General features: G+C 42.2%; 1 protein-coding gene across 1 annotated transcript in view; it reads left to right on the top strand.

Annotated features, from left to right (window-relative positions):
• LOC112238847 (ryanodine receptor 2) overlaps positions 1–15,719 on the top strand; it is a 38,555-nt gene extending 22,836 nt beyond the window's left edge. Inside the window, exons 10-15 of the mRNA XM_042313127.1 lie at positions 6,410–6,516; positions 7,961–8,012; positions 10,908–10,958; positions 14,215–14,314; positions 15,000–15,079; positions 15,657–15,719. Coding sequence (XP_042169061.1) covers positions 6,410–6,516; positions 7,961–8,012; positions 10,908–10,958; positions 14,215–14,314; positions 15,000–15,079; positions 15,657–15,719 — 453 coding nt within the window. The remainder of the gene's footprint in view (positions 1–6,409; positions 6,517–7,960; positions 8,013–10,907; positions 10,959–14,214; positions 14,315–14,999; positions 15,080–15,656) is intronic.
• Positions 15,720–17,477: the final 1,758 nt, after the last annotated feature.

The raw sequence follows: 17,477 nt of genomic DNA, 5'->3' as shown, positions 1-17,477 counted from the left end.
GCTCATAGAGGACCAGACTGTAAGTGTTCCTCCATTGATAAGCTCATAGTCAACCAGACTGTAAGTGTTCCTCCATTGATAAGCTCATAGAGGACCAGACTGTAGATTGATAAGCTCATAGAGGACCAGACTGTAAGTGTTCCTCCATTGATAAGCTCATAGAGGACCAGACTGTAAGTGTTCCTCCATTGATAAGCTCATAGAGGACCAGACTGTAAGTGTTCCTCCATTGATAAGCTCATAGAGGACCAGACTGTAAGTGTTCCTCCATTGATAAGCTCATAGAGACCAGACTGTAAGTGTTCCTCCATTGATAAGCTCATAGAGGACCAGACTGTAAGTGTTCCTCCATTGATAAGCTCATAGAGGACCAGACTGTAAGTGTTCCTCCATTGATAAGCTCATACAGGACCAGACTGTAAGTGTTCCTCCATTGATAAGCTCATAGAGGACCAGACTGTAAGTGTTCCTCCATTGATAAGCTCATAGTCAACCAGACTGTAAGTGTTCCTCCATTGATAAGCTCATAGTCAACCAGACTGTAAGTGTTCCTCCATTGATAAGCTCATAGTCAACCAGACTGTAAGTGTTCCTCCATTGATAAGCTCATAGAGGACCAGACTGTAAGTGTTCCTCCATTGATAAGCTCATAGAGGACCAGACTGTAAGTGTTCCTCCATTGATAAGCTCATAGAGGACCAGACTGTAAGTGTTCCTCCATTGATAAGCTCATAGAGGACCAGACTGTAAGTGTTCCTCCATTGATAAGCTCATAGAGGACCAGACTGTAAGTGTTCCTCCATTGATAAGCTCATAGAGGACCAGACTGTAAGTGTTCCTCCATTGATAAGCTCATAGAGGACCAGACTGTAAGTGTTCCTCCATTGATAAGCTCATAGAGGACCAGACTGTAAGTGTTCCTCCATTGATAAGCTCATAGTCAACCAGACTGTAAGTGTTCCTCCATTGATAAGCTCATAGAGGACCAGACTGTAAGTGTTCCTCCATTGATAAGCTCATAGAGGACCAGACTGTAAGTGTTCCTCCATTGATAAGCTCATAGAGGACCAGACTGTAAGTGTTCCTCCATTGATAAGCTCATAGAGGACCAGACTGTAAGTGTTCCTCCATTGATAAGCTCATAGAGGACCAGACTGTAAGTGTTCCTCCATTGATAAGCTCATAGAGGACCAGACTGTAAGTGTTCCTCCATTGATAAGCTCATAGAGGACCAGACTGTAAGTGTTCCTCCATTGATAAGCTCATAGAGGACCAGACTGTAAGTGTTCCTCCATTGATAAGCTCATAGAGGACCAGACTGTAAGTGTTCCTCCATTGATAAGCTCATAGAGGACCAGACTGTAAGTGTTCCTCCATTGATAAGCTCATAGAGGACCAGACTGTAAGTGTTCCTCCATTGATAAGCTCATAGTCAACCAGACTGTAAGTGTTCCTCCATTGATAAGCTCATAGAGGACCAGACTGTAAGTGTTCCTCCATTGATAAGCTCATAGAGGACCAGACTGTAAGTGTTCCTCCATTGATAAGCTCATAGTCAACCAGACTGTAAGTGTTCCTCCATTGATAAGCTCATAGAGGACCAGACTGTAAGTGTTCCTCCATTGATAAGCTCATAGAGGACCAGACTGTAAGTGTTCCTCCATTGATAAGCTCATAGAGGACCAGACTGTAAGTGTTCCTCCATTGATAAGCTCATAGAGGACCAGACTGTAAGTGTTCCTCCATTGATAAGCTCATAGAGGACCAGACTGTAAGTGTTCCTCCATTGATAAGCTCATAGAGGACCAGACTGTAAGTGTTCCTCCATTGATAAGCTCATAGAGGACCAGACTGTAAGTGTTCCTCCATTGATAAGCTCATAGAGGACCAGACTGTAAGTGTTCCTCCATTGATAAGCTCATAGAGGACCAGACTGTAAGTGTTCCTCCATTGATAAGCTCATAGAGGACCAGACTGTAAGTGTTCCTCCATTGATAAGCTCATAGAGGACCAGACTGTAAGTGTTCCTCCATTGATAAGCTCATAGAGGACCAGACTGTAAGTGTTCCTCCATTGATAAGCTCATAGAGGACCAGACTGTAAGTGTTCCTCCATTGATAAGCTCATAGTCAACCAGACTGTAAGTGTTCCTCCATTGATAAGCTCATAGAGGACCAGACTGTAAGTGTTCCTCCATTGATAAGCTCATAGAGGACCAGACTGTAAGTGTTCCTCCATTGATAAGCTCATAGTCAACCAGACTGTAAGTGTTCCTCCATTGATAAGCTCATAGAGGACCAGACTGTAAGTGTTCCTCCATTGATAAGCTCATAGAGGACCAGACTGTAAGTGTTCCTCCATTGATAAGCTCATAGAGGACCAGACTGTAAGTGTTCCTCCATTGATAAGCTCATAGAGGACCAGACTGTAAGTGTTCCTCCATTGATAAGCTCATAGAGGACCAGACTGTAAGTGTTCCTCCATTGATAAGCTCATAGAGGACCAGACTGTAAGTGTTCCTCCATTGATAAGCTCATAGAGGACCAGACTGTAAGTGTTCCTCCATTGATAAGCTCATAGAGGACCAGACTGTAAGTGTTCCTCCATTGATAAGCTCATAGAGGACCAGACTGTAAGTGTTCCTCCATTGATAAGCTCATAGAGGACCAGACTGTAAGTGTTCCTCCATTGATAAGCTCATAGTCAACCAGACTGTAAGTGTTCCTCCATTGATAAGCTCATAGAGGACCAGACTGTAAGTGTTCCTCCATTGATAAGCTCATAGAGGACCAGACTGTAAGTGTTCCTCCATTGATAAGCTCATAGAGGACCAGACTGTAAGTGTTCCTCCATTGATAAGCTCATAGAGGACCAGACTGTAAGTGTTCCTCCATTGATAAGCTCATAGAGGACCAGACTGTAAGTGTTCCTCCATTGATAAGCTCATAGAGGACCAGACTGTAAGTGTTCCTCCATTGATAAGCTCATAGAGGACCAGACTGTAAGTGTTCCTCCATTGATAAGCTCATAGAGGACCAGACTGTAAGTGTTCCTCCATTGATAAGCTCATAGAGGACCAGACTGTAAGTGTTCCTCCATTGATAAGCTCATAGAGGACCAGACTGTAAGTGTTCCTCCATTGATAAGCTCATAGAGGACCAGACTGTAAGTGTTCCTCCATTGATAAGCTCATAGAGGACCAGACTGTAAGTGTTCCTCCATTGATAAGCTCATAGAGGACCAGACTGTAAGTGTTCCTCCATTGATAAGCTCATAGAGGACTAGACTGTAAGTGTTCCTCCATTGATAAGCTCATAGAGGACCAGACTGTAAGTGTTCCTCCATTGATAAGCTCATAGAGGACCAGACTGTAAGTGTTCCTCCATTGATAAGCTCATAGTCAACCAGACTGTAAGTGTTCTTCCATTGATAAGCTCATAGAGGACCAGACTGTAAGTGTTCCTCCATTGATAAGCTCATAGAGGACCAGACTGTAAGTGTTCCTCCATTGATAAGCTCATAGTCAACCAGACTGTAAGTGTTCCTCCATTGATAAGCTCATAGAGGACCAGACTGTAAGTGTTCCTCCATTGATAAGCTCATAGAGGACCAGACTGTAAGTGTTCCTCCATTGATAAGCTCATAGAGGACCAGACTGTAAGTGTTCCTCCATTGATAAGCTCATAGAGGACCAGACTGTAAGTGTTCCTCCATTGATAAGCTCATAGAGGACCAGACTGTAAGTGTTCCTCCATTGATAAGCTCATAGAGGACCAGACTGTAAGTGTTCCTCCATTGATAAGCTCATAGAGGACCAGACTGTAAGTGTTCCTCCATTGATAAGCTCATAGAGGACCAGACTGTAAGTGTTCCTCCATTGATAAGCTCATAGAGGACCAGACTGTAAGTGTTCCTCCATTGATAAGCTCATAGAGGACCAGACTGTAAGTGTTCCTCCATTGATAAGCTCATAGTCAACCAGACTGTAAGTGTTCCTCCATTGATAAGCTCATAGAGGACCAGACTGTAAGTGTTCCTCCATTGATAAGCTCATAGAGGACCAGACTGTAAGTGTTCCTCCATTGATAAGCTCATAGAGGACCAGACTGTAAGTGTTCCTCCATTGATAAGCTCATAGAGGACCAGACTGTAAGTGTTCCTCCATTGATAAGCTCATAGAGGACCAGACTGTAAGTGTTCCTCCATTGATAAGCTCATAGAGGACCAGACTGTAAGTGTTCCTCCATTGATAAGCTCATAGAGGACCAGACTGTAAGTGTTCCTCCATTGATAAGCTCATAGAGGACCAGACTGTAAGTGTTCCTCCATTGATAAGCTCATAGAGGACCAGACTGTAAGTGTTCCTCCATTGATAAGCTCATACAGGACCAGACTGTAAGTGTTCCTCCATTGATAAGCTCATAGAGGACCAGACTGTAAGTGTTCCTCCATTGATAAGCTCATAGAGGACCAGACTGTAAGTGTTCCTCCATTGATAAGCTCATAGAGGACCAGACTGTAAGTGTTCCTCCATTGATAAGCCCATAGAGGACCAGACTGTAAGTGTTCCTCCATTGATAAGCTCATAGAGGACCAGACTGTAAGTGTTCCTCCATCGATAAGCTCATAGAGGACCAGACTGTAAGTTTTCCTCCATTGATAAGCTCATAGAGGACCAGACTGTAAGTGTTCCTCCATTGATAAGCTCATAGAGGACCAGACTGTAAGTGTTCCTCCATTGAAGTGTGAATTCAGGAACACTGTGTAGGAAATCACACAGCAGGGAATACCTGTGTCTCATTACAATATGTTTCTAATGACGTGTTATTGTGTTGATGCTATTTTCCTGCCTGCACACAAACCACGTCCTCATGTTGTTCACGGAGCATCCATTTGATATTCTGAGCACAGCCACACAGACATAGAACTCTCGGTTTGAAATGAAGTCATGATTGGATTAACCAGGCTCCAATACCCAGCATTCATTGGGGGCGAAGTGATTTCTTTTTTCTGAAAGCACAAAGAAACAGACTGAAACAGACAAAACAAAAGCAGTCAACGATGCATTCCTTTCAGATAACGTTTCTGAGAATTTCCTCTCAATGCAACGGAGGGAAGGAATGAACTACGTGGAGGAGACTAGAGAGAGTTATCTGGAATGAACTATGTGGAGGAGACTAGAGAGAGTTATCTGGAATGAACTATGTGGAGGAGACTAGAGAGAGTTATCTGGAATGAACTATGTGGAGGAGACTAGAGAGAGTTATCTGGAATGAACTATGTGGAGGAGACTAGAGAGAGTTATCTGGAATGAACTATGTGGAGGAGACTAGAGAGAGTTATCTGGAATGAACTATGTGGAGGAGACTAGAGAGAGTTACCTGGAATGAACTATGTGGAGGAGACTAGAGAGAGTTATCTGGAATGAACTATGTGGAGGAGACTAGAGAGTTATCTGGAATTATCTGGAATGAACTATGTGGAGGAGACTAGAGAGAGTTATCTGGAATGAACTATGTGGAGGAGACTAGAGAGAGTTATCTGGAATGAACTATGTGGTGGAGACTAGAGAGAGTTATCTGGAATGAACTATGTGGAGGAGACTAGAGAGAGTTATCTGGAATGAACTACGTGGAGGAGACTAGAGAGAGTTATCTGGAATGAACTATGTGGAGGAGACTAGAGAGAGTTATCTGGAATGAACTATGTGGAGGAGACTAGAGAGAGTTATCTGGAATGAACTAGAGACTATTGTAGATGTACTAAGTAGAATAGAAAACCCTGTTGGAAAAATGTAGATAATTGTTGTTAATTGAATTGAGATGAGAACATTTTTATTTTTCAAGGAACACTCTCACTCAAATATATTCATCTAGGGAGTAGTGCTCATATATTCATCACTGGTCTCTAGGGAGTAGTGTTCATATGGTCTCTAAGGAGTAGTGTTCATATGGTCTCTAGGGAGTAGTGTTCATATGGTCTCTAGGGAGTAGTGTTCATATGGTCTCTAGGGAGTAGTGTTCATATGGTCTCTAGGGAGTAGTGTTCATATGGTCTCTAGGGAGTAGTGTTCATATATTCATCACTGGTCTCTAGGGAGTAGTGTTCATATGGTCTCTAGGGAGTAGTGTTCATATGGTCTCTAGGGAGTAGTGTTCATATGGTCTCTAGGGAGTAGTGTTCATATGGTCTCTAGGGAGTAGTGTTCATATGGTCTCTAGGGAGTAGTGTTCATATGGTCTCTTTGTTCCCAGAAAGAGGATGTGATCCTTATCAGAGTTTATTTTGTGGTTGAGACTTGAGAGTGTTACCTGTGTAGATGTAGTGTAGACTAGAAGGCACCGTAGGAAGAGATTTGATGTTTGTGGATTGTGAAGAACCATTTTTATTTTTTATTCTGTCTTCACAGAGACCTGGAGGAGAGGAGCCTCCTGAAGAAGATGAGGGAGCCAAGAGGATCGACCCTCTTCATCAGCTCATACAGTTATTCAGTAGGACGGCCCTGACTGAGAAGTGGTGTGTACCTCTGCTCTGTAGCTGGTCCTAGTAAACTATAGTCATACCAGGACTGTAACTAGTAATGTTACCTTTATAGTGGTGGGTATCTCTGCTCTCTAGCTGGTCCTAGTAAACTATAGTAATACCAGGACTGTGACTAATAGTGATGCTAGTAATGTTTCCTTTATAGTGGTCGGTATCTCTGCTCTGTAGCTGGTCCTAGTAAACTATAGTCATACCAGGACTGTAACTAGTAATGTTACCTTTATAGTGGTGGGTATCTCTGCTCTGTAGCTGGTCCTAGTAAACTATAGTCATACCAGGACTGTAACTAGTAATGTTTCCTTTATAGTGGTCGGTATCTCTGCTCTGTAGCTGGTCCTAGTAAACTATAGTCATACCAGGACTGTAACTAGTAATGTTACCTTTATAGTGGTGGGTATCTCTGCTCTGTAGCTGGTCCTAGTAAACTATAGTCATACCAGGACTGTAATTAGTAATGTTACCTTTATAGTGGTGGGTATCTCTGCTCTCTAGCTGGTCCTAGTAAACTATAGTAATACCAGGACTGTGACTAATAGTGATGCTAGTAATGTTTCCTTTATAGTGGTGGGTATCTCTGCTCTGTAGCTGGTCCTAGTAAACTATAGTCATACCAGGACTGTAACACTCTCTATATGATACATCATCCTCTCTACCCGGTGCTATAAAACCATAGTAATACCAGGACTGTAACACTCTCTATATGATACATCATCCTCTCTACCCGGTGGTATAATACCAGGACTGTAACACTCTCTATATGATACATCATCCTCTCTACCTGGTGGTATAATACCAGGACTGTAACACATTCTATATGATACATCATCCTCTCTACCCGGTGGTATAAAACCAGGACTGTAACACTCTCTATATGATACATCATCCTCTCTACCCGGTGATATAAAACCAGGACTGTAACACTCTCTATATGATACATCATCCTCTCTACCCGGTGATATAAAACCATAGTAATACCAGGACTGTAACACTCTCTATATGATACATCATCCTCTCTACCCGGTGGTATAATACCAGGACTGTAACACATTCTATATGATACATCATCCTCTCTACCCGGTGGTATAAAACCAGGACTGTAACACTCTCTATATGATACATCATCCTCTCTACCCGGTGATATAAAACCAGGACTGTAACACTCTATATGATACATCATCCTCTCTACCCGGTGATATAAAACCATAGTAATACCAGGACTGTAACACTCTCTATATGATACATCATCCTCTCTAACCAGTGGTATAAAACCATAGTAATACCAGGACTGTAACTGATATTGGTAGTAGTAACATTTCCATTACAGTGGATCTGATGTCTACCTGATGTTCTAGAACCTTCCTGATTCTACTACTCATTATGACACAATAATAATGACCTTATCTACTGTGTGTTGCAGTAAACTGGAAGAGGACATTCTCTACATGGCCTATGCTGACATTATGGCTAAGGTACCTCTTGTATTCAGAGTGGTCTTACGTCACAATCCATTATGTTTTTCTACTGATTCATCAATTACTTGATTGGTCCTATCACTTCATTGGTTGATTGATTTATTATTTGATTGGTCCGATCACTTGGTTGATTGATTTATTATTTGATTGGCCCGATCACTTGGTTGATTGATTTATTATTTGATTGGCCCGATCACTTGGTTGATTGATTTATTATTTGATTGGCCCGATCACTTGGTTGATTGATTTATTATTTGATTGGCCCGATCACTTGGTTGATTGATTGATTTATTATTTGATTGGCCCGATCACTTGGTTGATTGATTGATTTATTATTTGATTGGTCCGATCACTTGGTTGATTGATTGATTTATTATTTGATTGGCCCGATCACTTGGTTGATTGATTTATTATTTGATTGGCCCGATCACTTGGTTGATTGATTTATTATTTGATTGGCCCGATCACTTGGTTGATTGATTTATTATTTGATTGGCCCGATCACTTGGTTGATTGATTTATTATTTGATTGGTCCGATCACTTGGTTGATTGATTTATTATTTGATTGGCCCGATCACTTGGTTGATTGATTGATTATTTGATTGGTCCGATCACTTGGTTGATTGATTTATTATTTGATTGGTCCGATCACTTGGTTGATTGATTGATTATTTGATTGGCCCGATCACTTGGTTGATTGATTTATTATTTGATTGGCCCGATCACTTGGTTGATTGATTGATTATTTGATTGGCCCGATTACTTGGTTGATTGATTTATTATTTGATTGGTCTGATCACTTGGTTGATTGATTTATTATTTGATTGGCCCGATCACTTGGTTGATTGATTGATTATTTGATTGGCCCGATCACTTGGTTGATTGATTTATTATTTGATTGGCCCGATCACTTGGTTGATTGATTTATTATTTGATTGGCCCGATCGCTTGGTTGATTGATTGATTATTTGATTGGCCCGATCACTTGGTTGATTGATTTATTATTTGATTGGCCCGATCACTTGGTTGATTGATTTATTATTTGATTGGCCCGATCACTTGGTTGATTGATTTATTATTTGATTGGCCTGATCACTTGGTTGATTGATTTATTATTTGATTGGTCCGATCACTTGGTTGATTGATTTATTATTTGATTGGTCCGATCACTTGGTTGATTGATTTATTATTTGATTGGTCCGATCACTTGGTTGATTGATTTATTATTTGATTGGCCCGATCACTTGGTTGATTGATTTATTATTTGATTGGTCCGATCACTTGGTTGATTGATTTATTATTTGATTGGTCCGATCACTTGGTTGATTGATTTATTATTTGATTGGTCCGATCACTTGGTTGATTGATTTATTATTTGATTGGTCCGATCACTTGGTTGATTTATTATTTGATTGGTCCGATCACTTGGTTGATTGATTTATTGGTTGATTGGTCCGATCACTTGGTTGATTGATTGATTTATTATTTGATTGGTCCGATCACTTGGTTGATTGATTGATTTATTATTTGATTGGTCCGATCACTTGGTTGATTGATTGATTATTTGATTGGTCCGATCACTTGGTTGATTGATTGATTATTTGATTGGTCCGATCACTTGGTTGATCGATTTATTATTTGATTGGTCCGATCACTTGGTTGATTGATTTATTATTTGATTGGTCCGATCACTTGGTTGATTGATTGATTGGTTGATTGGTCCGATCACTTGGTTGATTGATTTATTATTTGATTGGTCCGATCACTTGGTTGATTGATTTATTATTTGATTGGCCCGATCACTTGGTTGATTGATTTATTATTTGATTGGTCCGATCACTTGGTTGATTGATTTATTATTTGATTGGTCCGATCACTTGGTTGATTGATTTATTATTTGATTGGTCCGATCACTTGGTTGATTGATTTATTATTTTATTGGTCCGATCACTTGGTTGATTGATTGATTATTTGATTGGCCCGATCACTTGGTTGATTGATTTATTATTTGATTGGTCCGATCACGTGGTTGATTGATTTATTATTTGATTGGTCCGATCACTTGGTTGATTGATTTATTATTTGATTGGTCCGATCACTTGGTTGATTGATTTATTATTTGATTGGTCCGATCACTTGGTTGATTGATTTATTATTTGACTGGTCTGATCACTTGGTTGATTGATTGATTTATTATTTGATTGGTCCGATCACTTGGTTGATTGATTTATTATTTGATTGGTCCGATCACTTGGTTGATTGATTGATTGGTTGATTGGCCGGATCACTTGGTTGATTGATTGATTATTTGATTGGTCCGATCACTTGGTTGATTGATTGATTATTTGATTGGTCCGATCACTTGGTTGATTGGTTGATTGGTCCGATCACTTGGTTGATTGATCGATTATTTGATTGGTCCGATCACTTGGTTGATTAATTGATTGGTTGATTGGCCCGATCACTTGGTTGATTGATTGATTGGTTGATTGGCCCGATCACTTGGTTGATTGATTTATTATTTGATTGGTCCAATCACTTGGTTGATTGATTTATTATTTGATTGGTCCGATCACTTGGTTGATTGATTTATTATTTCAAATCAAATCAAATTTATTTATATAGCCCTTCGTACATCAGCTGATATCTCAAAGTGCTGTACAGAAATTGATTGGTCCGATCACTTGGTTGATTGATTTATTATTTGATTGGTCCGATCACTTGGTTGATTGATTTATTATTTGATTGGTCCGATCACTTGGTTGATTGATTTATTATTTGATTGGCCCGATCACTTGGTTGATTGATTGATTATTTGATTGGTCCGATCACTTGGTTGATTGATTGGTTGTGATGTCTTTCTCTTTCTGTATCATCCATTTCTCCACCAGAGCTGTCATGATGAAGAGGATGAGGATGGAGAGGAGGTGAAGAGTTTTGAAGTAGGTATCTCCTCTTGAACACCGTCCAACCCATTTAACTTTTGCCCATCCCTCCCCCAGAAGCATTTTAAAAAGAGGGTGACGTCTTTTAAAATGTGGGTTATTTAGTTTCCCATGGCTTGCAGGCAGCTTTTCAATGACCCCTGAAGAGATGGCACGTAGAGTCTTCTCTGATTTGAGATAATGACCCCTGAAGAGAGATGGCACGTAGAGTCTACTCTGTTGAAATAATGACCCCTGAAGAGATGGCACGTAGCGTCTACTCTGATTTGAGATAATGACCCCTGAAGAGATGGCACGTAGAGTCTTCTCTGATTTCAGATAATGACCCCTGAAGAGATGGCACGTAGAGTCTTCTCTGATTTGAGATAATGACCCCTGAAGAGATGGCACGTAGAGTCTACTCTGTTGAGATAATGACCCCTGAAGAGATGGCACGTAGAGTCTTCTCTGATTTGAGATAATGACCCCTGAAGAGATGGCACGTAGCGTCTACTCTGTTGAGATAATGACCCCTGAAGAGATGGCACGTAGAGTCTACTCTGTTAAGATAATGACCGCTGAAGAGATGGCACGTAGCGTCTACTCTGATTTGAGATAATGACCCCTGAAGAGATGGCACGTAGAGTCTTCTCTGATTTGAGATAATGACCCCTGAAGAGATGGCACGTAGAGTCTTCTCTGATTTGAGATAATGACCCCTGAAGAGATGGCACGTAGAGTCTTCTCTGATTTGAGATAATGACCCCTGAAGAGATGGCACGTAGAGTCTACTCTGTTAAGATAATGACCGCTGAAGAGATGGCACGTAGAGTCTACTCTGTTAAGATAATGACCGCTGAAGAGATGGCACGTAGAGTCTACTCTGTTGAGATAATGACCCCTGAAGAGATGGCACGTAGAGTCTTCTCTGAGTTGAGATAATGACCCCTGAAGAGATGGCACGTAGAGTCTACTCTGTTGAGATAATGACCCCTGAAGAGATGGCACGTAGAGTCTTCTCTGAGTTGAGATAATGACCCCTGAAGAGATGGCACGTAGAGTCTACTCTGTTGAGATAATGACCCCTGAAGAGATGGCACGTAGAGTCTACTCTGTTGAGATAATGACCCCTCACGTAGAGTCTACTCTGTTGAGATAATGACCCCTGAAGAGATGGCACGTAGAGTCTACTCTGTTAAGATAATGACCGCTGAAGAGATGGCACGTAGAGTCTTCTCTGAGTTGAGATAATGACCCCTGAAGAGATGGCACGTAGAGTCTTCTCTGAGTTGAGATAATGACCCTGAAGAGATGGCACGTAGCGTCTACTCTGTTAAGATAATGACCGCTGAAGAGATGGCACGTAGAGTCTACTCTGTTAAGATAATGACCGCTGAAGAGATGGCACGTAGAGTCTACTCTGTTGAGATAATGACCGCTGAAGAGATGGCACGTAGAGTCTACTCTGTTGAGATAATGACCCCTGAAGAGATGGCACGTAGAGTCTACTCTGTTGAGATAATGACCGCTGAAGAGATGGCACGTAGAGTCTACTCTGTTGAGATAATGACCCCTGAAGAGAGATGGCACGTAGAGTCTTCTCTGAGTTGAGATAATGACCCCTGAAGAGAGATGGCACGTAGAGTCTTCTCTGCTGAGTTGACACAATCTTGTGCAATTCCAAATTTCTCAAACATCGTTCATTGACATTAATGGCAGACTTGTGGATCTCAAGTTGGATTACCAATCAGATGATAATGATACGGTCTCATACCTGGTGTAATTTACCATAGATTGACCACAATTTTTTTATTTAACGAGGCAAGTCAGTTAAGAACAAATGTTTTATTTACAATGACGGCCTACCCTGGCCAAACCCTAACCCCGGACGACACTGGGGCCAATGACGGCCTACCCTGTCCAAACCCTAACCCCGGACGACGCTGGGGCCAATGACGGCCTACCCTGTCCAAACCCTAACCCCGGACGACGCTGGGGCCAATGACGGCCTACCCTGTCCAAACCCTAACCCTGGACGACGCTGGAGCCAATTGTGCTCCACCCTTTGGAACTCCCAATCACGGCCGGTTGTGATACAGCCTGGAATCGAACCAGGGACGTCTGTAATGACGCCTGTAGCACCGAGACGCAGTGCCTTAGACCTCTGCTCCACTCTGGAGCCCCTGTTATAATGGAACATTGTGTACATCTGTATCTTTGTTTTCTCCTCATGTGGTTTGTGTGATCATGCAGCGACACCCGTAAAACACTGAGGATGTTAATCAGCATGGCTTTTCAGTAGGCTGCTCCTCAGGACCACATCCTGTCCTTATTACACCAATCTTTCCACCTTCATTTTCTAGAAGGTTTTTCTATTTTCTGAGTATGGCTGGGTGGGATCCGTGCACTGTGAAATGATACCATTCTGTTTCCCCAGCGTGATATAAGCAAAGGTTTAAGCAACAAAATTGCCAAGAAGGAGGAAGAATCTCTGGTAACAAAGTTCTCAAAAAACAACTCTCTCTTGTTGATTTTGCATCTTGTTTCCTTTCCAGTATTTCTGTATTTCATGTTCCTCTTGAAGGTTCCTCATTCATATCGTTCAGCTCCGCCCCTCTCCGCTTCCTGATTTGTTTTTTCTTCAACACTGTAAAAAAAAAAAAAAAAAAAAAGCCTAAATTAGGAGAGCGGCCATCTTGCTTTTCCCGAGCTCTTCCATCCCCTTGTGTTCTTCTGCTGTGGCTCAGATGGAAAGTGGGGAAGCAACCACGCCTGGACACCTATAGCGCTCCCTGCCATGCTGTTCCCTCAGTCGGGCAGAGTTGTTGCTGCTGTTTGGTTGTCACTGTTTCAGTGGGTGTTGCTGGAGACATGACACTGTCCCCCTCGTTGTCTATCTGTCTCATGTCCCTCAGCACTGAGCTTACAGTCCACCTCACTGTACTAACACACAGACAGACTGCCTGCTCCCATCCAGCTCCAAGCCCTCTGTAGTCTCCAAGCCCTCTGTAGGCCCTGTGGTTATGAGTTGCAATATTGTAATACATTTGTCTTCAACAGGCATTATTAACACCAGTGACATCATCCTGAATTCAATTAGACGTTGATAGAAAACACCTACGGAAGGTGATCTTGGGCCTGGTGCAGGAGTAGGTCTTCACCTCCAGGGTGGTGTTGAGTGTCTTGTAGCCCGATGGGTGGTCTGATTGGACAGGAAGGTGCAGTCTCTCAGGTCTCTCCTCCTCCTCTTCCTCTTCCTCCCTCCCTCCTGCAGGAAAAAGAGATGGAGAAACAGAAGCTGCTATATCAGCAGGCCAGGTTACACGACCGAGGTGCTGCAGAGATGGTGCTGCAGACTATCAGCGCCAGCAAAGGTAAGCTCTCTGAGTAGGATGGACGAACAGGATGTACACTGAGTGGACAAAACATTAGGAACACACGCTGCACCCCCCCCTTCCTAATATTGAGTCGCTGCAACCCCCTTCTGCCCTCAAAACAGCCTCAATTTGTCGGGACGTGGATTCTACAAGGTGTCGAAAGAGTTCCACTGGGATGCTGGTCCATGTTGTCACCAATGCTTCCCACAGTTGTGTCAAGTTGGCTAGATGTCGTTTAGGTGGTGGACCATTCTTGATACACACAGGAAACTGTTGAGTGTGAAAAACCCAGCAGCGTTGCAGTTCTTGACACAAACCAGTGCCCCTGGCACCTACTACCACACCCTGTTCAAAGGCTACTTAAATCTTTTGTCTTGCCCATTCACCCTCTGAATGAGACACATACACAGTATCAAAGTCTCAATTGTATCAAGGCTTAAAAGTCCTTCTTTAACCACCTGTCTCCTCCCCTTCATCTACACTGATTGAAGTGGGAGCATAGCTTTCACCTGGATTCACCTGGTCAGTCTATGTCATGGAAAGAGTAGCCATGTGTGATGAATACATTGGACATCTCAGTGACCCATAACTCTCACAATAAAGCAGAGCTCTGTCCACAGTAGGTAGGTAGCTACGTTGTGACGTACTAGACCCAGTATAAAGGTGTTGTGTTCCCCACCAGGTGAGATGGGTCCCATGGTGGCCTCTACTCTGAAGCTGGGGATAGCTGTCCTCAATGGAGGCAACTCGACTGTTCAGCAGGTAGGTCTATCTACCATTAAACTGCATCAATCTACCATCAGTCACTTATTAACCTGGTATCTACCATTAAACTGCATCAATCTACCATCAGTCACTTATCGACCTGGTATCTACCATTAAACTGCATCAATCTACCATGGTATCTGGCATCTAATGTCAAAATGCATCAACCAATATATTTCTAGTCACTTTATTTATATTTATTTATTTATTTATATTTCTTTATAGAATTGGTTGTTTGTGTTTCTAGTCGACCGTGTCTCTGTAGTGTTTACTCTCTCATGTCTCTGTAGTGTTTACTCTCTCATGTCTCTGTAGTGTTTACTCTCTCATGTCTCTGTAGTGTTTACTCTCTCATGTCTCTGTAGTGTTTACTCTCTCATGTCTCTGTAGTGTTTACTCTCTCATGTCTCTGTAGTGTTTACTCTCTCATGTCTCTGTGTCTCTGTAGTGTTTACTCTCTCATGTCTCTGTGTCTCTGTAGTGTTTACTCTCTCATGTCTCTGTGTCTCTGTAGTGTTTACTCTCTCATGTCTCTAGTGTTTACTCTCTCATGTCCCGTGTTTCTCTCTGACAGAAAATGCTGGACTACCTGAAAGACAAGAAGGACGTGGGCTTCTTCCAGAGTCTGCTGGTCTGATGCAGTCTGCAGGTACTGCTGTACCCTCTCATCCTGTCTCCGTTCGGTGGAGTGTTTACTGTGTCATGTCGTTAACCTCTCTGTCTCTCTGTTTCAGTGTTCTGGACCTGAATGCGTTTGAGCGCCAGAATAAAGCAGAGGGACTGGGCATGTGACAGAGGAGGGATGGTTATTAACTACTCTCAAGTAGAAACACTAATTAAAGGTAATGTTCTACTGTCTCCTACTGTCTATGTTAATTAAAGGTAATGTCCTACTGTCTCCTACTGTCTATGTTAATTAAAGGTAATGTCCTACTGTCTCCTACTGTCTATGTTAATTAAAGGTAATGTCCTACTGTCTCTGTACAACACATGCTGAATATGGGAGAGTTCATCGCCATAATGTCTTCACTATATTCAGTATTAAAGAGGGAAATGGGTATCATACCAGAACACACATGGACATAATGAAAGATGACACATATACGTATTATATATATATATAAGATATTTAAGATCCATATCTAGGATGTGTTTAATATATATTGTGTTGTAGTTGTGTCCAAATTCATCCTGGTTTTCTTCCTTTCTCTTCTTGTTTTGTCATCACATTGACTGAACCGGAGTTCTGTTGGGTTTGGACAGTGAAAATACAGCGTCTCCTGTATCTGTGTCGTCTGTCTACGTGCAACAATCACTTTTCATTTCCTGCTGTCCACGTCAAATGTCTTTGTGCTCTTCAGTTATTTACGAACCTCCCATGTGTTGTCTGTGGGCGCCACATTCTACCTGTGTCGTGGTCAGTGTTGTATTCAAAGGCTGGATGGATGGACAACACTTCTAAGGATGAATCAAAGTTGATGCTAATTTATAGCGAGCGTTTCCAATATGCTAGTCAGGCGGTGTAGGAACAAATTCCCTGTGTTTTCTCTTTGACAAATTATTATTAGTATTTTTAAAGGATACATTGACAACAAAGCTTATCCCATAGGCAAGTCAATCAGCACCAAGCTTATCCCATAGGCAAGCCAATCAGCACCAAGCTTATCCCATAGGCAAGTCAATCAGCACCAAGCTTATCCCATAGGCAAGTCAATCAGCACCAAGCTTATCCCATAGGCAAGCCAATCAGGACCAAGCTTATCCCATAGGCAAGCCAATCAGCACCAAGCTTATCCCATAGGCAAGTCAATCAGCACCAAGCTTATCCATAGGCAAGCCAATCAGCACCAAGCTTATCCCATAGGCAAGTCAATCAGCACCAAGCTTATCCCATAGGCAAGAATCAGCACCAAGCTTATCCCATAGGCAAGCCAATCAGCACCAAGCTTATCCCATAGGCAAGCCAATCAGCACCAAGCTTATCCCATAGGCAAGCCAATCAGCACCAAGCTTATCCCATAGGCAAGCCAATCAGCACCAAGCTTATCCCATAGGCAAGTCAATCAGCACCAAGCTTATCCCATAGGCAAGCCAATCAGCACCAAGCTTATCCCATAGGCAAGCCAATCAGCACCAAGCTTATCCCATAGGCAAGTCAATCAGCACCAAGCTTATCCCATAGGCAAGTCAATCAGCACCAAGCTTATCCCATAGGCAAGCCAATCAGCACCAAGCTTATACCATACGCAAGTCAATCAGCACCAAGCTTATCCCATAGGCAAGAATCAGCACCAAGCTTATCCCATAGGCAAGAATCAGCACCAAGCTTATCCCATAGGCAAGTCCAATCAGCACCAAGTTTCCCATATCAGCACCAAGCTTATCCCATAGGAAC

The sequence above is a fragment of the Oncorhynchus tshawytscha genome, unplaced genomic scaffold (assembly GCF_018296145.1).
Source record: "Oncorhynchus tshawytscha isolate Ot180627B unplaced genomic scaffold, Otsh_v2.0 Un_contig_10535_pilon_pilon, whole genome shotgun sequence".
Classification (NCBI taxonomy): domain Eukaryota; kingdom Metazoa; phylum Chordata; class Actinopteri; order Salmoniformes; family Salmonidae; genus Oncorhynchus; species Oncorhynchus tshawytscha.
The sequence above is the reverse complement of the archived record's forward strand: the minus strand, read 5'-3'. Positions and strand labels throughout refer to the sequence as shown.